At 44.9% G+C, this 27,576-nt stretch overlaps 1 protein-coding gene across 1 annotated transcript; it reads left to right on the forward strand.

Annotated features, from left to right (window-relative positions):
- Window positions 1-32: 32 nt before the first annotated feature.
- On the forward strand, window positions 33-27,186 carry SNX18 (sorting nexin 18). Its single transcript, XM_079916611.1, has 2 exons — window positions 33-1,806; window positions 24,717-27,186. The coding sequence occupies exons 1-2, from the start codon at window positions 183-185 to the stop codon at window positions 24,968-24,970; spliced, it is 1,878 nt and encodes a 625-aa protein (XP_079772737.1). The 5' UTR covers window positions 33-182; the 3' UTR covers window positions 24,971-27,186.
- The last annotated feature ends 390 nt before the right edge of the window (window positions 27,187-27,576 follow it).

Here is a 27,576-nt window from a genome sequence, read left to right on the forward strand (position 1 = left end):
CTACAAGCCGAGCGGCGCGGAGGGCGCGGAGGGTGCGACCGGCGGGCAGGGGCACAGGAGTGTGCGCCGCCTTCGGGGCTTCTCTCCGCGCGCCAGGGCGCGGGCACCACCGCGGCCCCCTCGGGCCGGCAGCAGGCTCGGGGCGCCAGGAGTCGGGGGCAGCCCTCCGGGGCGCCGGGACCATGGCGCTGCGCGCCCGGGCGCTGTACGACTTCAGGTCGGAGAACCCGGGCGAGATCTCGCTGCGGGAGCACGAGGTGCTGAGCCTGTGCAGCGAGCAGGACATCGAGGGCTGGCTCGAGGGGATCAACAGCCGCGGGGACCGCGGCCTCTTCCCGGCCTCGTACGTGCAGGTGATCCGAGCCCCCGAGCCCGGCCCGGCGGGCGACGGCGGCCCGGGCGCCCCGGCTCGCTACGCCAACGTGCCACCCGGCGGTTTCGAGCCCCTGCCCGCCGCGCCGCCCGCCTCCTTCAAGCCGCCGCCCGACGCCTTCCAGCCGCTGCTGCAACCGCAGCAGGCGCCGCCGCCGAGCACCTTCCAGCCGCCGGGCGCTGGCTTCTCGTATGGCGGGGGTGCCCTGCAGCCGTCGCCGCAGCAGCTCTACGGCGGCGGCTACCAGGCCAGCCAGGGCAGCGACGATGACTGGGACGACGAGTGGGACGACAGCTCCACGGTGGCTGACGAGCCGGGCGTGCTGGGCAGCGGCGCGTACCCGGACCTCGACGGCTCGTCGTCGGGGGGCGTCGGCGCTGCGGGCCGCTACCGTCTGTCCACACGCACCGACTTGTCGCTGGGCTCCCGCGGCGGCTCGGCGCCCCCGCAGCACCACCCGTCGGGGGCCAAGAGCTCGGCCACCGTGAGCCGCAACCTCAATCGCTTCTCCACCTTCGTCAAGTCGGGCGGGGAGGCCTTCGTGCTGGGCGAGGCGTCGGGCTTCGTGAAGGACGGGGACAAGCTGTGCGTGGTGCTGGGGCCCTACGGCCCCGAGTGGCAGGAGAACCCCTACCCCTTCCAGTGCACCATCGACGACCCCACCAAGCAGACCAAGTTCAAGGGCATGAAGAGCTACATCTCCTACAAGCTGGTGCCCACGCACACGCAGGTGCCAGTGCACCGGCGCTACAAGCACTTTGACTGGCTGTATGCGCGCCTAGCCGAGAAGTTCCCCGTCATCTCGGTGCCCCACCTGCCCGAGAAGCAGGCCACCGGCCGCTTCGAGGAGGACTTCATCTCCAAGCGCAGGAAGGGCCTGATCTGGTGGATGAACCACATGGCCAGCCACCCGGTGCTGGCGCAGTGCGACGTCTTCCAGCACTTCCTGACCTGCCCCAGCAGCACCGACGAGAAGGCCTGGAAACAGGGCAAGAGGAAGGCCGAGAAGGATGAGATGGTGGGCGCCAACTTCTTCCTGACCCTGAGCACACCCCCCGCCGCCGCCCTCGACCTGCAGGAGGTGGAGAGCAAGATCGACGGCTTCAAGTGCTTCACCAAGAAGATGGACGACAGCGCGCTGCAGCTCAACCACACGGCCAATGAATTCGCGCGCAAGCAGGTGACGGGCTTCAAGAAGGAGTATCAGAAGGTGGGCCAGTCCTTCCGCGGCCTCAGCCAGGCCTTTGAGCTGGACCAGCAGGCCTTCTCGGCCGGCCTGAACCAGGCCATCGCCTTCACCGGAGATGCCTACGACGCCATCGGCGAGCTCTTCGCCGACCAGCCCAGGCAGGACCTGGACCCCGTCATGGACCTGTTAGCGCTGTATCAGGGGCACCTGGCCAACTTCCCCGACATCATCCACGTTCAGAAAGGTAAAGCCTGGCCTTTAGAGCAGGTGGTGTGGAATGTGTTGTTCAGGCTGAAAGGGTGACTTTGACAGAACTACCATCGTCTGTTTCAGATTAATATCCCACAGGTCGGGAATACAGCAGGGATGTGGACAGCCAAGCGGTGCCCTGAGCATAGGGCGGATTGGGGGCCGGTAGCTTCCTCCTTAAAATATTTGCGGACAGGGCGCGGGTACTCTTCAGAGGAGTTTCTGAGAGTACTTTTGATGACAATGCTGTCATTTTAGAGTTTGAATAGTCGGGCAATGAGCTTCTGGAATCTGTAATCTTGTGTCTAGGGTAGAATTAGAAGGGGACCCAAACCATGTTAGGCATCCATTTGGACACTGGTAGTGTCACTTAGTCGTGGGTTTCCGGAAGTGTGGAAATAAGGGGGGGGAATGGATATCTGCAAATAAAGGTAAGTTCTGCTTTCGCCCTGCACACCACTCAGTCACTGCGTTGGTAGACGTTAGGGTCAGTTCTCTGAGGTACTGGCTGGGGCAGCTTAGGAATTGTCTGCACAGGCTTCTTGCTTGCAACCTTTGTGAGATGAGGTAAAAGACCCACTCTAATTTCAGGAAGTTTTAAGAAAATTAATCTCTTTAGGTTCGGTCATTTTGAGTTTGGAGTCTATTAACAGACTGAAATTAAGAACATTATTTAGGAGAATGATGCAGGGAAGCTATGTAGAACGTATAGAATCTCTGAGTATTGTGTCTGAGAGCAGTGTTTCTGGTATCCCAGTGAGTTAGCTGCCTAGCTGCCTGTCAGAGCTTGTTTTGTTAGTAGCTGTTAGAGTCCCCAACTATTGTTAAAGCACTGAAGTTTGCAGATTGTTTTTTTACAATCTGCAATAAATAAATTAGTAATTCCTGTCTTAACATTAGTCACTAACTTCTGATAGCATGCCTCGAGTGAGGGAGAATGGGGAGGGGGTGGAGTTAGGGAGGCAGCCTTGCCTGTGAATGTCTTCTGTTCAGTGTGGAGAGGGAAGAGGGAGTCACCTAACTACCTTCCTGAGGTGGTGGAAACCTTGGGCCACCAGGTCTCGCCTTCAGTAATGAGATGCTCACTGCCCTGCCATGTGGGCCAGTCCCTTTACCAACAGCCCTGATCTTTGACCTATTCTTCCTGGTATTGAACTAAAACTTGCCTCTCTTGATTCTCTTTCTGTTCCCTGGAACCACACAAAATAAGTCTGTTCCTTACCAACATGTCAGCCCTTCAGACCTTTGGGGACAGCAGCTTCCTTCCCCTCTGCAGCAGTCCTTCCCCTTCCAAGTATGTGACAGTCTTCTAACTTACCAAAGGGGGGGTCCTTCAGACACGTTGATCTTGGCTTTGCCTCTGATAAAATGCACCCCAAACATCTGCAGTACTAGTTTTAGTAGAGAACAGTAACTTTCTTGGCAATTTACATTTTGTAAGTGCAGTGTAAGGCTGAATTAGCTATTTGAGCAGCCATATCGCTTTGGACCTGCATTGAAGCTGCATCTACATTCCTTATGCTTTTTTGCATAAATTGCTGTGAACCCTTGACATTTTGGATGGTGCTGGTGCAACTGGCTCTTTGAGCCTTTAATGCAGGACCTTACATTTAAATTCCATTGTGTTACATCAGTGCTGGCCGCCTTTTTAACTGTTTCTGTAAGTTTATGCAAATTGTTGGTAAGTAGTTGAAAGGGTGGAGCCAGGACAGACTCCTGCAGCCACACATGGGTGACTGGCTACTACAGGGTTTCATCCATCCATTCACTGGTTTTACTGTCATCAGACCACACACTCAGTCTTGTCAGGTGCTCTGCCGTTGAAATTATTTCTTAGAAAAGGTGTGATGTTTGCTCTAAGGTCTATTTTGAGTTTATATGTAGCCTGTTAAACCATATACATAGTTTATTTTTTTAACTCTAGAACTAAAATTGTTTCCTGCTGGGATTTGAGAAACTTCCTTCATTAAAACCAGTACCATTTTTACATTGTTTAAACAATTCAAGGGCACTAAACATAACCTTTAGGAACTTCGGAAAAGAACACCAGTTGATGTTCAACGTAGTTTGTTTCTGGGGTATCCTTGGTGTGTAACGTACAGGGAACCTGTGTCCCTAGATGACGTGTCTTTAGAATGTACTGCCATTTAAAGCTATAGTGTGCAGTACATAAGGCTAAAAGCATTTGTTTACAGCCAGCGTTTATCAAGGATGCTAGTGCTGGCATTTTTAGGAATGCAGATGAGCTTTAGCCAGGCTAAAGCTTTTTGAACATGTTCTGGATGTTCACGTGGTTGTAAAGAGCAGCTCAGACACCTCCCCCCACAGCCCCGTACACAGTTGCTGTTGGAATGAATCGTTCTTAGTCTGAGCACTTGGGGATTTTGTTTGCAAGTTGTTTTTTCCTCCAAGGCCTCAAAGTGTAATCATATCAGAGGCCTTACTGTGACTTTTGAGAGGAGAGCCAAAAAAAAAAAAAAAAAAGTGAAAATCTTTAAGCAGCGTATACAATCTTTTGTTGTAAGTATTTGGTCCAAAGTTTATATTTCAACTTGGGAGAAATTTAAAAATTCAAAATAGTTATTTCAAGTCTGAAGTCTTCATTGTTTATAGTAAGAGAAAAACAGTTTCACCACTTTTACATTTTACATGTTCTAATCATATATTAAGAGACCCACATTCAGTTGAGTCAGAAAATGATTAGAAAGTGCTTTTTAATTACTAAAGCAGTTAAGAAGGAGAGTTAATTAGTTTTTTCCCCCCTTAATTCTGGGGGAAAGGACAGGAACAGTAGGCTCCTCTGAGCCCTTTTCTTATCCAGGAGACTGCTGCCATCAGCCAGCTTTCCTAGCGTCCTGAACCTGTGCTGTTCCATGCTGGGTCTGCAAGCCACGTGGGACTGTTTAAGTTAGTTAAAATAAAGTTCAGTTCCTTAGTCACACTAGCTATATTTCAAGTGTTTTATAGCTAGCGGCTACCATATTGGACAACAGAGGTGAGGAATATTTCCATCCCCACTGCAGGTTCTAATTGGAGAGTGTCGAGCTGGACCGTTGGCCATAGTTTAACTGTCAGTCCTGTCATAAGTTTGCCCGGCAAATTGATGATCTTTTCACATACTTTCCAGATAGTTTGCTTTTTTCTTGGTCATCGCCTGGCATCTCCTCTCCATATAGACTTAGGTGATAAAAAATGGGAGGGGAAACAGGTCCTGCTAGATCCCTCTCTACAGAACTTCCCAGGCACTCAACCAGTGAGTAATATTTCTGCAGTGTGAGGATGTCCACCTGCTTTGCAGCCTGCCTTCATGTCCCATTAAGAAAATGCAACTGGTCTCAGGATGGACATCTGAGGCTGGTGAGGAACCAGCTCCAGAAAGAGGGTGGAAAACTCAGATACTCTCAAATGTGGTGGACTGGGATTTTCTGACTCTACTTAGTACCGAAACCATTGCTTAAACTTAATAATGGTTTTCGTATAAGTACTTTCTGCAAAAGTGAAAAGAGCCTTGTGTTTCCTTCAGCGAAAAGGGAATGGTTAGAATTCTGATTTTTTTCATCAACTGATGAAGTCTTAAATAAACAGACCTATTTCTGTTAATGGAGTTGAGTGTGGGAAGAAGGCGGTTTGCTGTAGTTTGAAGTACAGTAGGTGGAATTCAGAACCTGTTTGAATTTTCTTCATATTTTGCTTTGTCTTCACAGGAGTCCCTTAAATTCTTTGTTCATGGGCAGTTCATTGTTCGCTGACTAAGCAGTCTACACAGGTCTTATCACTGAGCTTTGTAACCCTGTGGTCTTGATTGTCTTTTCTTGAAATGGCAGCCTTTTATCCTTTCCCTCTTTATCGCCCCTGCCTGCAGTATGTCTTTATAATGCCGGCCTTGCTGAGTTTGGGGTGGTACATAGAATATATTTCACTATCAGTTTCCTAGCATATTCAGTTCTGTTTCCAAAGATACAATTAACCTCTAATATTTAATGAAGCTTAATCTGAATGGCAGTGAGTTGTGGTGGTTTAAAAGCTTTAGGCTTATCTCTTGGGGAATATTGCGAAAGGGAAAGGCTGTAATGTTAGATGATGAGAAATGTTGGTTTCATCTTTGTTTATGAATCTGGACTAGATAGCCAGAGGGAGGCATTTATGAAATTGTATTCCAGAGAAAAGGTATAAAATCATGTAAAAGTGATTGGTTGGTAAAATGTAGTCTTAGTGTGTGAAGTGAGGATGCAAAACTAGATATATAAACAAGGCAGTGCTGTTTTCTGTACTTGTAAATTAAACATGCAGGCAGGGTCTACTTCACTGCCCTCTGTAAACGTTCCAGATGGAGCCTTCTTTTGAACAGAAAACAGCCCCGGGACCTCAGGAATGGTACACCAGTAGTGGGCCTATCAGTCTTGTGGGGTAGAATTTCACCATTGTGCTTCCTTTCAGCACAGGGAGGGTCGGTCTTATGTCCCTCAGACATTAATTAAAGATAGCCGGAGTCCCGGCAGGGCACACGAGGTGAGGCTGGGCCACCGTGAGCCCTTCCCTCTCTGCTCCCCTTTCTCCTGTAGCTAAAAATAGCCCTGAGAGGGTGGTGCCAGGAATACAGAGAAAAGGTCTAATAGGCGGGCTGTTTACAAGCTCATCCTTATTTTGAAACCTCGGCTAGAAACCGAGGTCATTCATCTTTTTTGCTTTAGCCCCGTCTTAACTGCACCCATTTCTCCTCTCCTGTCCTTCCATCCCCAGCTCCTTTTTTTTTTTTGCGGTACGCGGGCCTCTCACTGTTGTGGCCTCTCCCGTGCGGAGCACAGGCTCCAGACGTGCAGGCTCAGCGGCCATGGCTCACGGGCCCAGCCACTCCACGGCATGTGGGATCTTCCCGGACCGGGGCATGAACCCGTGTCCCCTGCATCGGCAGGTGGGCTCTCAACCACTGCGCCACCAGGGAAGCCCTCCCAGCTACTTTTTAAGGACACTTCAGTTCCAGGCCTTAATCTTTGGTCCAACTATATTTTCTTAGTGAAGATGAGGTTACCTTTGGGGCTTTTGTTATAGATGACTGAATTCCTTGGTTAAAATGTCAGCATGGGGCTTCCCTGGTGGCACAGTGGTTGAGAGTCTGCCTGCCGATGCAGGGGACACGGGTTCGTGCCCTGGTCTGGGAAGATCCCACATGCCGCGGAGCAGCTGGGCCCGTGAGCCATGGCCGCTGAGCCTGCGCGTCTGGAGCCTGTGCTCCGCAACGGGAGAGGCCACAACAGTGAGAGGCCCGCGCACCGCAAAAAAAAAAATAAAAAATGTCAGCATGACTGGCCACCAACAGTCTTGGTCACGATCTAGATGGGGATACTGCTCACATCACCCTGTCATTGGTTTCTCTGACTTCTTTTTTGAGCCACGAAGCCCTCGTGAGAATCACACCGGGAAGCCCAGTCTGTTAGGCTGGTCACCACAGAGCCCAAAGGAGGCGGGGACCCACACTCCCACCCATGGTCTTCTGAGGACTCTTGGACTCAGCTGGACTTTCCTCTTTATTCAGAAGTATCCTCCTCACAGGCTCCTGTCTGGTCATCTTTGGATTTCCAAAGACTGTGTGGAACCCAAACAACCGATACAAACATGACATTTTTCTTAAACTACATTCCCTCTTTTCAGGCTGAATAAAAATCTGCTATATTGTCTCTCAAAGTGTTTTAAAACCAAAGTGTAATATCAAGTTAGATTTGATTTGCCATCAATTTATGATGATCACACACACACACACACACACACACACACACACACACACACACACACACACACAGCACAATAATGCTTAGATCTGTTTAGAGAGACAGTGCCCGGAAGACCTGTACTGTCTGTCATCCCGCGTTTACAGAGACTCGATTCGTGTCTGCAGGAGGGACAGACAGGACTCTGATCCTCATGAATTTTGTTTGTTTGTTTGTTTGTTTTAAATTTTATTTCTTGGCCGCGCCAAGCAGCATGTGGGAGCTTAGTTCCCCGACCAGGGATCAAACCCGTGTCCCCTTCAGTGGAAGCATGGAGTCTTAAACACTGGACCACCAGGAAGTCCCCTCATGGAGTTTTTTGACTAGTGGCGGAGAAGCTGTGTGCCAGGTTGCTGAGAGCCCTCAGGGCTACACAGAGGAGATGGGGCTGGCCCAGTTCTGACAGGGAGCTGAGTCAGCTCTAGAGCCCCACAGGCACAGTCTCACCACTGTGGGCCAGCCTGGCATCTGGGCGACCAGTGTGTGATGTGAGCGGAGCTTTGGGCAAGCTGTTCTAACCTCTGTAAGCCTTGTTTTGAATTGACAAAGTGGGAACACTTCCTCATAAGGTTATCATGAGGATCAAATGTTATGGTTCTTAGTAACTGCTCACTTAAATGCTTTATTTTTGCAAAGTAAAATGGTACCTTTAAAATGGGAGGTACTGTCCCTTAAAAGGCAGTTCCAGGGATCTTATCATCCCTCCTGGTGGCCTTTTACCACCAGAATTGCAGGCAAAAGGATGAAACGCCAAGGGAGCATCGGTATAGCAGTTGAGCGTTGTATTTTAACTCAGCTGTTCTCTATTGCACACCAGAAGAAATGGTAACAGAGGAATAAACGTCAGTGTTAGTGGGGTCACCAGTTTGCTGTCGCCAGTCCCTCTCCTCCTCCAAATTACTTGTGGCCTACACCAAGCACTGGCATTTCTGAGCTTCAGTTCCCTCATCTGTATATGTGAGGTTCACGATTTCCTAGGTATCGTTCTGTTGGTTGACTTTAATAGCATCGTTCCTGCATTGAAAATAAAATACTCCTAAGTATATGATGAACATTTCGACATTGTTTCAGGCTAGTTTCAGTAGCGTTCTATTTGCTTACGAGACTGTGCAATCTAGGAGTGTGAAAATCCTTTATCAGTTGACGTGAAAGAAGAGTCATGCGTGTTTAGTTTGGATCAGCAAACGTGCATGCAGGGCTTGCCCTGCCAGGTGCTGCGGACGTGAAAGTGATGACTACCTGGCCTCTTGCCTGCGGGCGAGAGCTCCCAGGTGTTCCGAAGCCGAGGCGAGCTGGGTGCCGGAGCAGCTTCCCTCCGACCCCAGTGAGGTTGTAATTAATAGGGCCACGAGAGAGAGAAGGTGTGACGGGCTTTTTCCCTCCTACAGACTGTACTTCACTTTGAGTTCTAAGTGCTGTCTCCTCTCCGGAAGTAGAACCAGTCTTGCATTGTTGGTCTTGGATTTGTAGCTTGGTTAAACTTCAGTGTGGACGAGTTTTAGTCCACGTCATTTCTGCTCCTTTTCTTAGAACTTTACATCTCTTACTGTGATGTGACTTTTCTCTTCTGATAAAGAAATTTTATGTGTTATTTAGCGGGTCGGAGACAGTGGTTACGGAGGGGAGCTTAACATCATTCGATTTATTCATGGGATCCTCTGAAAGATAAACCTGATTTTACTTAACAGATATTGAAGTGCCCATCATAGGTCAGGCACTATAAAGATGCTAGGGTTGCATCAGTAGTCAAAACAAAGGTCACTGCCCTTGTGGCGTTTACATTCTAGCAGGGTGGAGCCACAAGGGGAAACACACAGTACGTAATTACAATGTAATTATAATGTACGTCAAAGGATGATATGTGTTAGGGGGAAAAATTAAAGTGGAACGGTTCAAGTGGGGATGGGGCAGAATGAAAAGGGTGATCGTTGAGGCCTCCCTGAGAAGGAGAGATTTCAGCCGAGGCCTGCAGGAGGTGAGGGCATTAGCCAAGCAGGTATGGGGCAGAGCTTCTCAGGCAGAAGATAACAGCTAGAGCAAAGGCGTTGGCATGGGTGTGTGCTGGCCAGGCAGGAGGAGGCCAGGTGCTTGGAGCTAAGAGGGTCTGAGTAGGAGATGAGGTCCCGGAAGGTTCGGCTTACAGGGCTTTAGAGGTCATTGTCAGGATCTGGAGTAAAAGCTCAAGTGAGAAGGGAGCCATTGCAGGTCTTGAGCGAAGGAATGATGTACCAATAGGCCTTGGAAGAGACCTAGTCCAGTTGGTGTGTTGAGAATAGGATGGGGAGGTGGGAGGGGGCCAAAGGCAGGAGCAGGGAGCCAATAATCTAATAATCCAGGTGAGAGATGATGAGACAGTGAGGAGGGGTCCCACTGCAGGTATGTTTTGGAGGTAGAATCTGCAGGTTTTCCTAAGGGATCAGATGTGGCACCTGAGAGGAAGAGGAGTCATCAAGGGTGAATGGTTTTTGGCTTCACCAACACTGAGAATGGAGTTTCCGTCAGCTGAGATGAGGAAGGCTGTGAGTGGCACAGAGGTGGGGATGGGCCGTCAGGACGTGAGTGTAATGCTTGGAGACTGACAGGCTCCTGTGTTCTGTTCCACATCTCCCCCACCCAACACGTGCACAGTCAAGCCTCAGGTCGAGTTCTCTTCCTTGGAGTATCCCAGCCCTTTTCCAAGTCACCATCGCTGATGGAACGCTGACTGGTGTGCCAGAGACTATACATTGCTTGGTTAGTGTGTGGGGATCAGAGTTTTTACGTTCCTCTAGTATGAAGTTCCACCGTTTTGTGCATGCGTAGTAAGTACTTAATGAATGCTTGTTGAATTAATGAAGTAGTCACTCCCGTAAGTATTTTCTGGTTGATTTTAAAATAGATTTCTTCTGTGATTCATAGAATGTTTTTGTTTTTCAATTTATATGATGATGGATAACAGGGTTTAAAAGTGTACAGGAAATAAAGATAGGATCTGGTTATGGTTTATGGATGAAGTCATTAACATGTGAGCGATTTAAACGTCTTAGACTTAAGTATCTACGAAATGACTTTCCATAATTCATTGAGACGGTGGGGAGGAAGTTTGAAAATGCTTTATGTGCCAGAAAAATTAATATTATGTACCTTGGGTTTCACTTTATATTGATTCCTGGTGTTTAAACTTGTATATCATACACTTCTTTCCTCTTCGGTAAGCCTTCATGATAATACTGAAGGTCCCTTTTGCTTCATTCGAAGCATATGATCCAGAGTGAGTGCATTCACCTTGTTGAGTGTCTTGGATACACACAGCACTGAGCGTCTTAAGCAGGAGGTCCTTGCCCTCAGGGAAGATGCAGTTCCATGAGGGAGGGAGGATGTGTGTGCAGAAAATTGAAATAGGAGGTAGATCTAACTTAGTGCCTGTATAATAAGAGTGCGTGGGAGTCAGGAGGATGGAGAGTTGCTGTTATTTGTGTTAGAGGTTTGGGTGGTAGCACTGGTTTTCCCTTTGAAAGATAATTGTATTTTGACTTTTGGAGGAACATTGATGGAAGGTGCATGGTTGATCTTGAGAATGCTTTAGGCTAGCTTTGATAAGCATATGAAAGCTGATACGCTGCAAGCGCAGGGCTCAGGTCAGTGAGGGAGGCTGACAGGGTGAGTTAGCTGTCACTGTACAGCGTGACTCATGCAGTTGTGGGCACGTGCCATGGTGTGAAGTAGGACAGAGGAGGCAGGCATGGTTAACTATGCAGAGTGAACGGGAGAGTTCGGGGTGGCTTCTCCCAGTCTCAGTCTAAGAAGAGTTTTGAAAAGCAGTTGGAAGTTTGCCTGGTAGGCAGAGCAGGGAAGGGCATTCTGGGCAGAGGGAACCATATGTACAAAAATCAGGGATTAAATTCTGGGTGCCTCGCACAGTCAGCCTTGGGTGGTTGCAGCTAGCTGTACATGGGCCCCACCCTGGATCTGTTGAATCTGAATGTCAGGAATGTGTGGCCTAGACATTGATGTTCTTAAGAAAGGTCCTCACGTGATTTTGATGTGCTGCTGGAGTTGATGGGGGGAGCATCATGGAAGATCAGACAAGGGTATTGATGTGGTCGGGCCGGCACTTTAGATGCGCAGGTCCTGGAGACAGGTGTGAAGGGTGGCTCAGGGTGGGGCAATATGGGGAGTTCTTGCAGTGATTCAGGCAAGACACGTTGCAGTCCTAAACTGAGGCAGTGTCTGTGGGAGTGGGGAGGAGGAGACACAGGGGCTGTGTGCCAACAGGAGTAGGGCAAGGGACAGGAAGGAGTGTAAAATGACCTGCACACTAGGGCCTGTGGAGCCATCAGTGGAGATGCTTGGAGATGGAGCAGGGGTCTGCAGACTACAGCCTGCGGGTCCAGCCCACCCAGGTGCCTGTCTGTTTATAGCACTTGAGCGAAGGATGCTTTTTACATTTTTTAAAGGTTCCATTTTTAATGGTTATATAGGCCTCGATTTTGCCTCGTCTTGCAAAGCATCAAATATTTACTATCTGACCCTTAAAGAAAATGTTTGCTGACCCTTGACTTGGAGGTCCAGCAGGTTAGGTAGCTGGTGTATGTGTAGCTGTGGCCGCCAGTTTGGCCTGTTTGCTTTGTGAGCAGCGGTATTGCGGGCAGTCGCATCCATTGTGTCTCATTCTGTTCAGGAGTGGGTATAGCAGCAGGGTGGTAGTGCGCCTGGACGCACAGCTGCGTGGGGCTGAGTTCCCACCAGCAGCTCCTCTCAGCCTCCGTTTCTTTGGGTGGACCATTTGCCATTTCTATGGCAAATGTCTTTAAGCATTAACTATTAGCTGTTGTATTTGTTTGCCAGGACTGCTGAAACAAGTTACCACAAACCGGGTGGCTTAAAAAAAGTAGAAATTTATTCTCTCACACACAGTTCTGGAGTCTAGAAGTCCAAAATGAAGGTGTCGGCAGGGCCACACTGCCTCCGAAGGCTCTAGGGGAGGCTCCCTCCAGCTTCTGGTGGTTGCCGGCACTCCTTGCTGTTCTTGGCTCCGGTCTCTCTCCGTCTTCACCTGGCGTTCTCCCTGTGTGTCCCTTTGTCTCCTTTTCTTTTAAGGATGCTAACTAATCACGTTGGATTTAGGGACCATCCTAACGGAGTACAACCTTACCTAAACTAATAGATCCAAATAAGATCACAGTCACAGTTTCCAAGTGGATGTGAATTTTGTTGGAGCGGGGTGGGGGGGTAGATACTATTGAACCCAGCACAGCTGTTAACTCCCCCGCTGGGTACCTGTGGGAGCTGAGGCTCAGGGACGTAAAGTGAGTTCCAGGATCACACAGCTAATAAGGAGCCAGCATTTGAGTTCACTTTTTGCCTTGACCTTGGTCAGTACTCTTTATGCTACAGTAAGTAGTACATCTGCTAGAAAATTGAGTTTTATCCTGTAGGCAGTCAACAGCCACTAAAGGTTTGAAACTGAAGAGTGACATCGGAATTGTGATAGAAGTAGGGAACATACTTTGGGGGCTTCCTGTGTGCCAGGCACGATGCTTCACATTTTCTATGCATTATATCCATTTAAACCTCATGGGAGATTTTGAGGTATATTCTCTCTTTATCCCCACTTGGCAGACAGGAAGTGAGCCACAGAAACCTAACTGTGAGCTCTTGCAGGCATCCCTCAGTGAGTGCAGCCTGGTCCCCAAGAAGCTGCTCCTGGGGGCTGAGTACAGGCGGGCAGAGGCTTATTAGTAGACCAGGCTCGAGGCGGGCTTTGAAGTTTTCCGTCTGGGTGACAGAAAGTAGTGATACCAGGAATAGAAAGAGGCAGGTTAAGAAAAGGAGAAGGATTAGAGGGAAAGAGAAGGAATGGGGCTGAAGGGAGTCTTAGAAATCCTATTTTCTGTTTTTTTAAAATTATACTTAGTTATATTGACATCTGTGATTTTCACAAAAGCCCACCTATTGCCTGCAGTGAGACCTCTTTAAAAACTAGTAAATGTCAACATGGGTAATCTATAAGTTTCCATGCTTTTTGAGTTGTATTTCATGTCTATCTTAAAATGATATATTTCTAGCTGCTTTGTTTTGGCTTCAGCTGGTTATTTACAACTAGTTCAGGAAGTCCAGATGTGGCCAGAGTAAAGACTCAGAGCCAGTGGAAACCTGGTCCCTGCCAGTGTCAGGAAGCAGGAAAACCCCAGGGTCAAGAGTGTTCCTAAGTTTACAGCCGCTGATGTAGAAATTGTCTCCAAAGCTTAGTGATTATAAAGCCATGTGAAGTTCCAGTCATAAGGGCCACAGCAGACGGCACTAAGGAAAGCGATTAATGCTGGCCTAGCTGCTCACCACTGGTACCACCATAGCTTAAATAGCAGTTGGTTAACACCAGGGTTTACAATTACAGTTCTAAAGTTAAAAACTAGACATTATTTGAGAAGAATACTTGAAGGAAAGAGTCTTTGAAAATATTACTCTAACTGTAGTACGAACTGCAGCCCTCTCAGAAGCAGTCGTGGCAATCAAGGATCCTGGCTTTGGGCGGGTAGCTCACATCTCCCTGGTTTCCATTCTAAAGGGCCGGTGCCACCTCACTCTCTTCCTGCCCCATATAGAGGGGCCTATCTGTTTAGCAGCTTCTATTAGATTTATTTTAGCTTGGGCCTCCCTTTATCTTCTGGAAAGAAAGAAACTAAGGTTTACCTTTGGTTAAAGGTAGTTTCCAATGTTCACTTTTCTCTTAGGTACATGTATGTTTTGTTGTATGTCAAAGGCCATTTCAATTCAAAGTGCTGGCAGCTTGCGAACATATCTAATGCCGCTTTATTTGTACAGACCAATATTCATGCATGTATATCAGGAAACAAAAGAATTAGGAAATTAGGAACTGTGAACAATGGACCTCAGTCATCAACTGTATTCTCTGAATTTAAACCATTATATGGATTCTGTTTTACAACATCAGTTGTTTTTTCAAGTTTTATTGTATGTTCATGATTATCAAGGATATTCTTTCTACTTTATATTATTATGATTTTCTGGGTATAAAACCTTTAAGAAAAAAAATGATACATGCTTTTCTTATTCTCAGATTTTAAAGTCTTTATCTATGTTTGCTTGGCCATGGGCAAATCAACATTTTCACCATTGTATCCAGACGCTGCTGAAATAAAGACACTGTTTTGCAGAATTCTCTTGAATCTATCACCCTAGTATCTTTATCACAGATTTAATATTCAGTATCAGCTGAAACATAAGAACGTTTATTATATGTAAAATTTCCTACGATGAACAGCCTGTTTTACCAAATGAGCCACAAGAGATACAATCATGTGATTTCCCTCTTCATTTTTGGAACAAGGTGAGCTGTGTGAATGTATGTACATAGTGAGTAAAAGTAATCAAATGTTTTAAGATGCGGTGCACTCAAGTGAATGCTTTCATTCATACGAAATGTCCTTCTGCCCTTACACTTGTGGTGATTGCTGAATGAAGCTGTAAGGGCTGCTTAATTAGGATATAATAAGGCTTTTACCTAGAACAAACGACTTCTTCTTGTACCTTCAGGACCAAACCAAGCCTAGAGGCTTGAGTTCTTTAAATGATTAATTTTTTCATTATCAAGCAACCAGGTTTTTGTTGTTATTGCTTTTTGCAATTTATGATCCTTGTCCCGAGAGCCTCTTCCCTCCTTTTAAAATGACTCAGAAGTTCTCTTTGTGAATTGAAAGTGAATCTTAAATTAATTATATCTTTGCATTTTGATAGTTCTTGGCTCTAAGGACACTTAATCCCTTCAAAAAATTGCTGTCACTGTCTTGAGTTCAGTAGTACTATTCGTGCCCTCCAGAGTTTACTAATGTGGTCCAAATCTGGAGCCCACTTAGTAGGATGTGATTCAGGAATAGAATTTTGAGGGCCTGGAGGCAGGTCAGGGGTTGCTTATCCCTGAGATGAGGCTTCTGGAGGACTTGGTGTGGCGTGCTGTGTACCGGGGCTGGTCCATGGGGCTTTGAGATCTCAGGGAGGAGGCAGCCCCCATCGGGCAGGTACAGGGAACTGCTTGGGCTGGGAAGTTGGGCAGCCCAGGTTCATGTGCAGCTGACACCTCATAAAGTTGCTTACCTTGTCTAAGTTTCCTGGCCACCTCTGAGAGAAGAAAACGAGACCCCGCGAGGTGCAGACCACAGCTTTTGCATAGAGCAGGTGCTCACGTGGGACTGTTTTGCCTGGATGGACGGCCGTCCTGTCTCTGTTACGTAATGCCAGCCTTTGTTTTTTGAGCCGTTTTACTCAAAAAAAAAAAAAAAAAATCAAAAAGTAAATATTGGAGCAGAGAGGGGAAGGAGGAATCAACAAGTGGGTGGGTGGAGACCAAAAGGAGGAAGGAAAGGGGAGGGGAAAGAGTTAATGGGGAGTTAGCAGGGACCCAGAGGGGTGGGTACCAGTGATGAGAGGATAAGAGCAAAGTAGGCCACATTGACCAAATTAGCATTCTCTTTCAACATTTTACGCATACGAGGGAATGAAGAAAAACAGGTCTAGTCCAGTCTCAGGCAACTTCTGCGCAGCTGTCCCTGTGCCCTTCAGCCCGTCTCCTGTTCTGTCCCTCACACCAAAGTCTGGGTTTTCTGGGGCAGGGCCCTGGGAAGACAGAAAATCTAGTTAATGTTTCTGGCACAGTCATGATTTCAAAATTAAATAAAATGCTTGCTTTTTTTTTTTTTTTTTTTAAAGGGAGAAAATGTAGCTTTTGGATCCCTGTTGCTTAGTGACTGGGCCTTTTGTATAATTGGTCTGAGGGGGGACAAAGCATACTGAGAATAAGAGATTTGGTTGAAGAAAGGAAGGCAAAGTTCAGGTGCAGAAACTGGTGGGTTGGGAGCGTTTGGAGCAGCCAGCAAGCCCTGGGGGGCCTGAGGGAGGTGGAGGAGAGGCCTTAACCAGGGAAACTGGAAGGAAGCTGGACAACTTCTTCAGCTGAATTTAGGGCCTCCCTGGTTAAAATGCCTGAGGCACTGCAGTGGTTTTTTGCCCCTGTCTAGTTTTGCTGGGTCAGAAGTTGCCAGGAAAGTGCTTTCTCTCTGCAAATCAGAAGCAAACGATACAGCAGAGTTTAATGTAGTGTGACTGTATTTGCTAATGTGCTTTAGTTCAGCTGGTAGTGGGTTCTTAAAATGTGCTAATTGACTACATGACACCAGAGCTTCACTGCTCTCATTGTAGAAAAACCAAAATGGCAATAAAATGCTTCCTAAACAGTTTTACTGATGTACGTAATTTAATGGCATGCTGTGTAAATAACATGATGCTTTTGAAAATGGTGCTGGGACTTCCCTGGTGGCGCAGTGGTTAAGAATCCGCCTGCCAATGCAGGGGACGTGGGTTCGAGCCCTGGTCTGGGAAGATCCCACATGCCGCAGAGCAACTAAGTCCGTGCACCACAACTACTGAAGCCTGCGCGCCTGAAGTCCGTGCTCCACAAGAGAGGCCACTGCAATGAGAAGCCCGCACGCCACAATGAAGAGTAGCGCCCGCTCGCTGCAAGTAGTGAAAGCCTCTGCGCAGCAGTGAAGACCCAACGCAGCCAATCAATCAATCAATCGATCAATCAATAAATTTAAAAAAAAAAGAAAGAAAAAATGGTGCTGACTTCCTGGATTGTAATTAATCTATAAAATGAGTTTGTTTGAGTTTGAGCCTTTTAAGGTTATAATATTAATGAACTTTGTCATATGATTGATTTCTTTATGTTTTTATGTTCACCACCAACGTGTAATATTCCTCTGAAATTGAGTGCATGCGGATTATGAGGCAGGATGCTCATTCCAGCCTGAGCATGCTTTAAAACTGTGCTCACACTGTAAGATACCAAGCGGATGGTAGGAGAGGGCTGGGAGTGAATTTAGGACATGAGTTCTGCTGGGTTTGGTGATGGTGAAGCAGGCAAAGTGCCTTTCTCTGAGACTGGGCAATTGCGATAAGTATACAGATGAACCTGTTAGGAATTTTGCATGTACAGAGTCAGCTAAGAATGCCAAAGGAGTCTGGGAGATTTTGTTAATAGCAGGTCCTAAAGCAAAGTTGAAATACTGGTTTAGTTTTCCTTTTACCTCTCCAAACATGGAAAAGGAAGGACCCTTTTCAGCAGAGTGGAGCAGAGGCCCTGCCTGGTATGTTGAGTGGGAAGTGGCAGGGCTGGCAGGCAGGTAGGAAGGGTGGGTTCTTTGCCAGGAATTAGCTGTGGGACTTTGGACAAGTCACTTAGCCTGTTGTTAGAGAGACTGAGAAAACTGTACCAAAAACTCATCTAAAACCCCTATTGTGCATTAAAAAGAAAATCTGGGACCCAACTCTGCCCTTCTCACTGAGGAATCAGCTCTCCCGGCTTCCCCAGTGGGTGCCTTGCCAGGACAGAGTGATGGATGAGAATGAAGTCCTCAGGGTTCCTTCTCCACCCTTTGGAATAAAGGCTTAGGGTGATCAGTTCCTGGGTGAACCTTCTATCCTGTGGAGAAATTTAAATAATTTGTCCAACTGATTTAATAATTAGATTGAGTGCTCAGCTGAGGGTTCCCTCTCAGCTTGTAAGCCTTTTTAGGAGGGGCTGTCTCTGTGTTCCTTTCAGCCACCCTCTGAGGAAGAAACACCTGAAATGTGTCCAGCTCAGCCCGGTGTCCTGAACGGGAGCTGGGTTGCTTTTGCCTGTTTGGAAGCAAAGTCCTGGGTGTGGTGGAAATATATTGCCCCACTTTCATTAATACTTTTTCCTGTACTTCAAATACACTTTAAGAGTTTATTTTCAGTTGTGTAACTTGGGGAGGCTGAACCGTTTTTCATTTGTTACCTTCTTGTTATTTTGTCTTGTTATTTTTTTTTAAATGAAGAATATAATACTGCTTTGTGTTGTCAGCCCCTTCTTATTTAATGTCAGAATTTAATACTTGCCTCCACCATTTTCTTTTCATAGTAAAATCTTATTTTGCCCATATATTATTCCATATAATGTCTGTCTTTTAGCCTGAGAGACAGTTTTACAGTTATGTACTTAGGTTCCCATTCTAAAATGTGTTTCCCTCTGATCTCTCCTATTTTTAATTTTCTTTCATTTTTTTAAACATCTTTATTGGAGTATAACTGCTTTACAATGGTGTGTTAGTTTCTGCTGTGTAACAAAGTGAATCAACCATACATATACGTATATCCCCATATCCCCTCCCTCTTGTATGTCCCTCCCACCCTCCCTATCCCACCCCTCTAGGTGGTCACAGAGCACCAAGCTGATCTCCCTGTGCTGTGTGGCTGCTTCCCACTAGCTATGTGTTTGACACTAATTTTCTTTCATTTTAAAATCACTGCCCTACCCATGAGTGTTTTGGGGACTTCTGTTTAATACAACAGCAACTACTTTTCCTCTTAGGCTTTATTTTATCATTTCTCTCCCTTAATTCTTTGTTTTTCCTTTTCTGTTATGAAAGCAAGATAGCAATGTGATGTTTATGAGAGGAGAGACCTGGCAGGGGATAGATACCTTCTAAATTAGCCACATAAAAAGTACAGGTTTTGAAAACCCTTGCCTGTTTTTTTATCAATTGCATGATAAAAATGTGTGTTCCCTCTGCTCTTTAGATTCTGGGCCATGGTTTTAGCTTTTATTTACACTCCTCTTGGGTTTGGTAAAAAATGCAGTACGGCTGAGAGAGTACTTAAAAATATGCTGTAATGCTTTGTTACAACTCTACAGCTGGTTATATTGTACCTCTGCAGTTGTTTCTTAAGCTACAAATTAATTTTTTAAGCTATCTTAGAAGTAGCAAGTCTGTAGTGATCTAACTCTGCTCCAGTAGTTTTCTTTCTCCAACTCTCACTCCTTAGAAGCTAAACCTGATTGAAAATGTGGCTATCTCTGCCTTCCTTGTGATACTTAATATTTTAAGTATGAAAATATGTGAAGCGTAGAAGTGTGTACAGATAATTCCCAGTTTGAGAATCGGCAAACTGCGAGAATACGCCATTTGTGACAAAACCCAAGTGCTAGTTCTATTACTTAAACTATTTTTCTTACATCTAAACCAATGTTTGTAATATAATTTCTATTGGAAAAGTATGTACCCACTTTGATCTTGAGAGAACCCAGAATTTAGAGATGCAGTGGGTAGAAGGGGGGTAAGAGGGAAGCTTCAGGGAAACTCCAGAAAGTACTGGATTGGCCAAAAAGTTCGTTTGGGTTTTTTCTTAAGATGTTACTGAAAACCCGAGTGAACTTTTTGCCCAACCCAATAGTTCTGTTTGTCAATCCCCAAGTGTTTAAACACCCATGCTGTTTGTTCAGATGGATAGCTTGAGCTGTTTAAAGGATGTCACTTTTTTTTTTTTCCTGTTCACTCTCAGACAGTAAACCAGTTAATTAACTTCCATAATTAGCTTTACTGAAGGACTTGACTTTATCTTTCTCATAAGAAAGCAAACACACTAAACCCTTAGTGTTTAATGTATAGGAAGTGTTAATGTATAGTGTTAAAATGTATAGGAAGAACTAACCAGAGGATTGTAAGGTGAATATTTAAAAGCAAAATGGTTTTCTTCTTAAAGGAAATAATTTTTTAAACTTTGAATAATATTTTACAAAAGATAACTTCCTTTTTGGGGGGTTTGGCGTTGAAGGTCTTTGGGGTTGTCATCCTGAACTTTAACAGCCAGCTGCTTAGAGAAGAACTGGACTGCTGTCTCAACTCAGGAACTCTTATGATTTTTCAAAAAGTATATTGCTGGGACTTCCCTGGTGGTGCAGTGGTTAGGAATCTGCCTGCCAATGCAGGGGACACGGGTTCGAGCCCTGGTCTAGGAAGATCTTACATGCCACGGAGCAACTAAGCCCGTGTGCCACAACTACTGAGCCTGCGCTCTAGAGCCCACGCACCACAACTACTGAGCCCGCGCGCCTAGAGCCCGTGCCCCGCAACAAGAGAAGCCACCGCAATGAGAAGACCGCGCACCGCAATGAAGAGTAGCCCCTGCTCGCCACAACTAGAGAAAGCCCGCGCGCAGCAACAAAGACCCAGTGCAGCCCCCCCCCCCCCCACAAAAAGTATACTGCTATCAGCCTGTTTTATTGTTAATCATTTTTGTTCTGAAGGTGGATCTGGGGGAAAATCAGTTTAGCTACATTTTAGTTAAAAGAGGTTGTTGCTGTTGTTATTTTAAAACTTGCTCTAAATTCGTGGGTCCCGTTTTGTGGAGACGTGATCTTCTTTGATTACACCTAGCACTCACTCTTCTACCAGAGTTTGTACATTCATAGAATGCTGTTTGATACATATGCTGCCTTGTATAGCTTTTTAATGGTTTCAGGCATGTAAATCTTGTCACATCAAAAAATAGTCCCTAAGATAGGAAGTATGTCTCTTCTTAAAAAACATATCTTATATCTCCTCCTATTTCCTTGCTACTTGCAATCCTGATGCATTATGCTAATGGATTTGAATTGCATTAAGTGCGTTAACCCAAAATTCCAAGTAAAATTGGCCTTTGGGTGCTTACTCTCCTCAGTATTTTTTTCTGTCCTTCCTAGTTTGCAAAATAATTTTTTGCTGGGATGTCCAACTGCACTAGAGCAAACAAAGGCAAAGCCCATCCAGGGGTTGTATGTTACTATTTTTGGTGGTAGTTCTTAATTTATATAACTTTCCAGTAAGATCTAAGTCGGGGGGGGAGAGAGGCAGGGGAAGAGAGGCCCCCCTCCCCCATGTAGGTCTGAGCTTACATTTTCAAAATAATGAAATATGTACTGCTTTTTCGATGTTTTGTGGCATCCTAATCATATGCTACAAAGATAAGAAAATCAGACATCTTATAAATATTAAAATCAGACATCTTATAAATATTAAAAGGCTTTGCAGGTACAATTAGTGAATTGAATGAGGTTCGTAAGATTCCAGAGGGAAATTTTCAAAACCTATATGGTTTATTTTACATACTCACAAGGTCTTCTGACTTGCATGTCAGAATAAAAGTCCGGGACCTGCAAGGAAGGTGGGAAGGGAGAAGGGCAGTGCGGGAGCCCCAGCTCTGGGGCAGGGGGTGGGGAGACCTGGGGTCAAGGGGAGGAGAGGGGATAGCTGATCCTCAGTGGCCCAGCCCTTATCCCCTGCACCCTGCTCACCAGCGCCCACCTTGCTTTTTTGCCTATTCAGGCTCCAGTTTCTTTTCTGAATATTTGTAGTGTTTGCTTTGAAGTCATTGTACACTCAGATCCCATCTCCTCTGCCTCTTACTGGGTTACCGCTGACTTTGAGGCTCGAAGAGGTTGGGTGGCTTTCTCAGTTCCCTTGTCATAAAATAGTAGCAATGTCTGTTGCAAAGTAGCAGCAGGGTGAGAGTTGGTACACGGAAAGTGCCTCGCCTATATTGTGACTATTTTTGGCTGCTACCATTTACTGTTATCTACGCCTGTTCCCTGCCTCTCGCCCTTCCTCCCCCCTTTGTCCACAGCACTGCCTGGCACGTAGCAGGCCCTCCGAGCATTTTCCCTTGTGACACGATCACGTTATCTTGGAGAAAGCCATATTCAGCTCCTATGCAGAATTCTGTGCTTTGTGGTCCTGTTTCACTTCATGTCATGGTTGTGTGCCTGTCCTCAGTGTGCTTTGCAAGGTGATTTCCTCGAGAGCTTCCGGAGGGTGGGGACTTGGACATTTCTTGTGAGTTTCTCCGTGTGCCAGCTCTGTGCTCTACACTAGACCCTCCATAAATGTTGGTAAAGCTGAGATTCTAGCCCCAGAGCCCAACTGTTTGGGGCTCTGTGTTATTTAGTAAATAAACTTATAGTTGGGAGAAAAGTGAGTCTTAAATTCTCGGCTCCTTTAGTATGTACACTCAGAAAGCTTAAAGGTGTCAAATGCCAAAAGGCCTTCAGACCTTGCAGAGATTTAATACTCGTACCGTGTCCAGGAGTTTTGAAAATGTATGCCGATGTGATTCAGGTTGTGAAAACTTCAGTCTTGTTCATTTGTAAGTTGGTTTCATGGATGCACGTCTGCAGTCTGCAGTTCTGTGTAATAGAATGTCATTTCTGAGAATATGGCGATCTCATCTGGAGTCTGACAAGCTGCAGGTTCATTGACATTGGCACAGCTCAGGGCCAGGTTTCTGAGCTCCTCTGTGCTGGACTCTAGTGACTAGAACAAGTAATACCTGCAGCATATTCGCAGGACAGGCCACAGCTGCTGCACAGCTGCTGCACAGCTGCCCGGGGGTCTGCGGGAGCAGGGCGCCGGCGCCTGTCCTCTGTGTTCGCACGGTGGGCCCCGCACCTCGGCCCCGAATCACATGAACAGTCAGATCTCCTGAGACTTGGCTCTCTTGACTTCTTGTTCTCACCCTCAACCATTTGAAACATAAATTTCATATTCTCAGCCATCTTTTTGAAATATTTTTCTTTTCTTTTTTAGTTTTCTGTCTCATACTTTCCTGGTCTCTTCAATTTCAATTTTTACATATAAACCGGGACAGGACACTTGTACAAATATAATGAACATAAGTTTGCTACAAAAAATTATTTTCTCTCTCTGAGGGGGAGCACCCTTTCTCTGTTTAGTATTGAGACCACAAGCAGGCAGGTTTCACTGCTTCCCGAGTCCCGTCCGCCATGGGGAAAATGTTAAGAGCGCTGTATTTTCAGGGCGATGGCTTCTTAGGGGAATGGGTCAGGGGTCTTCCTGTAGCTCTGCTAACACGAACGGCATCTCCGCTGTGTGGTCACAGGGGAAGCAGGGCATTTTCTCTACTCCAGGACTCACCTGCTTTTCAGGTAAAGATCTTCTTTAGAATAAATAAATGAAAATATACATACATACATACGTAGCTATAACATTTGTTGTCGGTGGGTTTTAATTTCTCGGGTCTTTGAGCTGTGCCAAAAAAAAAGACGCTGTTTAGGCTCTGAAAGGCGCTGTATTTAATACTAGGTTTACTCTATATTATTTTGTAGATTTGAAGAAATTTAGATATAGGGCTTTTCCCCTGTGTATTTCACCATCAGCTAAAACTGAACATTTCCACAACAAAGTTGCTCAGCTTTCCCACTGCCTTCTAAACAGGCTACCTTTCCCCCCCTGTAGCATCACCATGTCCGCAGACCTCCAAGCCAGGTGTCCTAGACGTTTCTCTCTTTCATCATGGTTTAGTAGAATGGGTGCCAGGTGGAGTCAGGTATTCTGAATTCTTGAGCTGGCTGTGCTCAAGTGATCTGAGCTTTATCATTTTTACGAACCCATGAATAGTCTTTATTTTTCCTACCCCCTAAGCATCCTCAACCTTTTGTGTTTTCATATGACTATGCTTCTAGGGGAGGGTCTGCCCTCATGTGGCACCTGCCACAGAGACCGTGCTTTTCCCTCCTCCTTGCACACACCCTCTGGTGAGACATTTCTTGACTGGAGGCTATGACACCTTCTGGCTTCATTCCCAGATCATCACTAGGGCAGACTCAAAACTCACTGATCTTTACAGCTCCTAAAGAAAAGGAGGCGAGGGACTTCCCTGGCGGTCCAGTGGTTAGGACTCTGAGCTTCTAATGAAGCTCAGAGCACAGGTTTGATCCCTGGTTGGAGAACTAAGATCCCACATGCCACATGGCCAAAAAAAAAAAAAAGAAAAGAAAGAAAAGGAGGCAAATTTTTACTTCACAGGGCCATTATGCTGCAGGTACGGGTCTCCTGATAGAATGTGGAGTCAAAACCAGGCATGCATGCAGTATTCTCCCCTTTATAAATGTCTCTCTTAATATATGCATATATAATGGTGTCACACCTTTTCTCTTAAGAATGTTAAAACTGCAAAGTTGCTTAGTTTGTCTTTTTAGGGACAATTCCTTGGAGTTTGATATCTGTCATTTATAGTTTCTCTGCCTGCAAGAGATGAAACATGCTATAGCTACTTGGTCAATGGCAAAAGCTGGTTTTGATAACTGAAGTTGCAGCAATGGAGGTGTTTTCAGGAACTTTACCAGATTTCTTCTTTTTTAATAAGTGATTATGGCCAACCCTTTAAACGCCAAAGGACTTTAAAATAGTTCAGGCAAGTATTTATAATGCCCAGCATTCTGTTTACTATGTAGCTGAACCACTGGGATACATACATATTTTTTAATTAATTTTTGTCTTAACTACAGGAGCTCTTACCAAAGTAAAGGAGAGTAGGCGACACGTGGAAGAAGGGAAGATGGAGATCCAAAAGGCTGATGGCATTCAGGATCGCTGTAACACTATTTCTTTTGCCACTTTGGCAGAAATTCACCACTTCCATCAAATTCGAGTAAGAGACTTTAAATCACAGATGCAGCATTTCTTACAACAACAAATAATATTTTTCCAAAAAGTGACGCAGAAGTTGGAAGAGGCTCTTCACAAATATGATAGTGTTTAATGACTGGAGGTTGGATTATGGACTTTTTTTCAGTTCAAGGATAATTTCTACAGCAGAATAAAAACTGCTATCAAAGAGCTATTGCCAACTGTCAGCAGTGGTACAAGGATGGTTTTGTGTTCAACTGAAACTCGGCTGAATATATAATTATGTAGGAAAGAAGCAGTTAATATGGTTATATAATAGAAACAGTACCACACATTGTAACTAAATTATACTATGTATGCCTACACTACCATTGTAACTTTTGGAATAATGATTATACTATTTGCCTTATTGCTTTTTGAAGTATGGGTATTTTAGTGCATACTTTGTAGACCTCAAAACCCATGAAGGGTCTCAAAGAAGCTGGCTGGATAAAAGCCTGCTGCGGATGCCTTTTTACTCTCACAGATTGGGATTACCTAAATTCAACTTATTCTCTGTTTACAAACTCCAACTAGAGCAGCTATGCGACTTTGTGCCTTTAGACTCTTGGTTTTTTCATTTCTCCACCCCCCCACCCCCTTTTTAAAGTAACCACAACTTTTCTGACTGAAAGAGTGAAAGGCCAGTGCACATAATGACAAACTGCTGGGAACCTCCTGTTGATGCTGGGGGGTGGGGTGGGAGGATCAGCTGTCATCAGTTTGCCCAGCAAGTTTTGTCTCCTGATACATGCTGGTGAGCACAGTGGAGGGACACGCATGCTCATCTTTGGATGTGGTGTCTGTTAGGGAAGAAAACGGTGCCACTCTGTTCCCTTAGATGCTACAGTAGCATAGCCTCTTCACTCAAGTGTCCTGGAAACTTGGTGTGGAGATTTCATCGAACATGTCTTATAACCCAGAGAAGGAGTCTAATCAATTGGAGACACGAGCACAGAATCAGTGACAACACACACTCGGTTTTAATTCTAAGGAGGGTTTTCTTTTCTTTTTTTTAGCTTGAAGATTTTCTTTTAACATTCAGTGTAATTTTTGTTTTGTTTTGTTTTGTTACTGGATCTACACTGTTAACTGATGGAGACTCCACTGTGATTCACTCGTTTACTTATCAAAAACTTTTCAGGGATGTCTGTAAAATTCAGTGTTATACGTGATGAAAAGTAGTGTTGGTTGATCTAAGGAGGGACCAGAAATAATTTCTACTATTCCAAATGCTGACGGAAAAAAGTATTTGTTTTTGTTTCTGTTTTTAAGTATTGATAAGCCCCCAGAACATTTAACCTTAAAAATTACCTTAAGTATATTCTTTTATTATTATAAGGGAAATACGATGGCTGATAAATACCAAAACGATTCAAAAGCAGCTTAATTTAAAAAGCACAAAGAGATTCTGGTTAGAAATGCCAAAATCTCAATGTTTTTCTAGTTGCTGAGCTCAATAATGTGATTCTTGAGTTTACAGATTTAAAAACTGTCACTGAAAGGTTAAAGTATTTACTGTTTTTAATGAAGTCAAACTTATGCTGCCTCAGAAATCCCTGGGTATAAAAATGGTAACATAGAAGTAAAGAGGTCAGTTTGAAATGCTGGTGAGTCACATTGATTAAAGAAAAGGGTCAATTTGCAGATAGTCATACAAAGAGAAGGTTATTGAAATGATTACTCAACAGCACATTTACTCTAAAAAGTAATCTCACATGGGTTGAATTTTTAAGATCAGAGTATCATAATTTTGATCAAAATTTTATACCTTAGGTAACTTAGAGCCAGATTTAACATCATGTGGCTTTGTCTCTACTACCAACATGTGGAACTGTAACCAAATATATTGTTCTTTAAAAAATAACTTTCTCTTGTTGATTGCAAAATACAGTTCTATAAACAAAACCCATATATATATATATATGTGTGTGTATATATATATGTGTGTGTATATATATATATATATGTGTGTGTATATATATATATATATAAATGTTAATTTTATTGCAGAAGTTTGGAGATTATAATGATAGCATTTAATTTAAGTTTGAGTCTGTATTGGACAAATAAGCACTATGCTTTTCAAATGATTGGAAAATCAGTTTTACTTGCCTCCTTTTTTGGCAGTGGTTTGATTTTGTTTGTTTGTTTAAGTAAAAATCACTAAACTTTGCAATGGTAGCATTGAAATTATCTGAGGTGTCTTGTATGATTGTGCTTTGGCCAGGGTGGACATAGCTTAAATTATAAAAACTAAAGATTAAAGAAAAAGGAAGTATAAGTTCATGCTGCCTATTTAGAAGAAAACTTTCATCCTTCATAACTATATAACATTATAATGCCACTGATTCATAAGGGGTTTAAATTAATTCTGTGGGGTAGGACACCGGAATTATTAGTGTTCATTTTCATCTAAGATCTTTATATCTCTAACGTTCTTGGTCCTATTGAAACATTTCAGTATACAAAAATACTGCAATGTAAATACCCAAGAGAAAAGCCATCATAATGTGTATGCTGGTCATTATGATCAGTGTGGTACAGTTTTTTAAAATAAACTATCATGCCCTTCATGCCATTATTTGTCTTTATTTCTATAATTTATACTTCAGATATATGATGTATTTAGAACAGGAGGGCATGCACTTGAGCTTGGCTTTGCTATTTTAATTAGAGACAGAGTCGTTTATATGCTGC

The sequence above is a fragment of the Stenella coeruleoalba genome (genome assembly GCF_951394435.1).
Source record: "Stenella coeruleoalba genome assembly, chromosome: 3".
Taxonomy (NCBI): domain Eukaryota; kingdom Metazoa; phylum Chordata; class Mammalia; order Artiodactyla; family Delphinidae; genus Stenella; species Stenella coeruleoalba.